The 1,274-nt window shown below is 48.3% G+C and overlaps 1 protein-coding gene across 1 annotated transcript; it reads left to right on the top strand.

The window, feature by feature from the left end:
• Positions 1–3: 3 nt before the first annotated feature.
• Positions 4–1,269, top strand: LOC116380926 (protocadherin-3-like; the record flags this gene model as incomplete). Its single annotated transcript, XM_031842739.1, has 1 exon — positions 4–1,269. A coding segment is annotated over one exon (1,266 nt), but the record flags the coding sequence as incomplete, so codon positions are not given.
• Positions 1,270–1,274: the final 5 nt, after the last annotated feature.

Genomic DNA, 1,274 nt, shown 5'->3' with positions numbered 1-1,274 from the left:
GACACAGTGATAGCTGTAGTTAGTGTCAGTGATAAAGACTCAGGTGACAATGGAGTGGTTGATCTTCACATTCCAGATAATATGCCTTTCAAACTGAGGGAGTCCTCTGATAACTATTATGAATTAGTAGTGTCACAGCCATTAGACCGTGAGAAGGTTCCAGAATATGACATCACTTTCACTGTGACAGACAGAGGTTCTCCTCGTTTATGTGACAATGAAACTATGACGTTAGAACTGCTGGATGTAAATGACAATGTTCCACAGTTCCCTCAGTCATTTTATACTATACGTGTAATGGAGAATAACGCACCTGGAGCCTTGCTCAGTTCACTCACTGCGTTTGACCCTGACCTCCATGAAAACCAGTATCTAGTTTATTTCATCCTAGAGAAGGAGATAGCCAACACCTCCATGTCCATGCTGTTCTCCATCAATCCAGAGAACGGTAATCTTTACGCACTAAAAACCTTTGACTATGAGATCGAGAATGAGTTTATTTTCCACATCGAGGCCAGAGACTCTGGCTCTCCTCCACTCAGCAGTAACGTGACGGTCCACATCACTATAGTGGACCAGAACGACAACGCTCCGGTTATTGTCTCTCCGTGGCGTGCACACGGCTCGGTGGTGGAGGAAAAGATCCCCAGATCCACCGATAAAGGCTCTCTGGTTTCCAAGGTGATAGCCTTAGACACCGACTCGGTGCACAACTCTCGGATTACGTACCAGTTTCTACAAGTGACTGACGCCACCTTGTTCAGTCTGGATCAATACAACGGAGAGATCCGGACTATGAGGATGTTCAGTTACAGAGACCCGCGCCACCAGCGACTGGTTGTTGCTGCAAAGGACAACGGGGATCCCGCTCTCTCTGCTACAGTCACCATCAAGCTGTCCACAGTGGAGACTGCCGTTAAGGCCTACTCTGACATGACTGAGGTGCCTCTAGAATATGATATCTTCTCAGACCTAAACCTGTATTTGGTCATCGGTCTGGGCTCGGTGTCATTTCTCCTGCTGATCACCATTCTGGTCACCATCGTGCTCAAGTGTCAGAAACCCAAGCCCAGCAAAGCGGCTCCTCCCTGCAGGAACAGTGTGATCAGTGAGAGGAACTCCACCATCGCAGATTCCACTCTGGTGTCCAACGATGCCTACTGGTACAGTCTGTTTCTAGCAGAGACCAGGAAAGGAAAGATGGTGGTTAGACAGCCTGTGCCAAAGGGCTCCAGATACATCGTGTCCAGTTTACCAAGAGGCACAGGACTGAC

Source organism: Anarrhichthys ocellatus, unplaced genomic scaffold, assembly GCF_004355925.1.
Source record: "Anarrhichthys ocellatus isolate YVR2014 unplaced genomic scaffold, GSC_Weel_1.0 scaffold9726, whole genome shotgun sequence".
Lineage (NCBI taxonomy): Eukaryota > Metazoa > Chordata > Actinopteri > Perciformes > Anarhichadidae > Anarrhichthys > Anarrhichthys ocellatus.
This window is presented reverse-complemented; position numbering and strand designations above follow the sequence as displayed.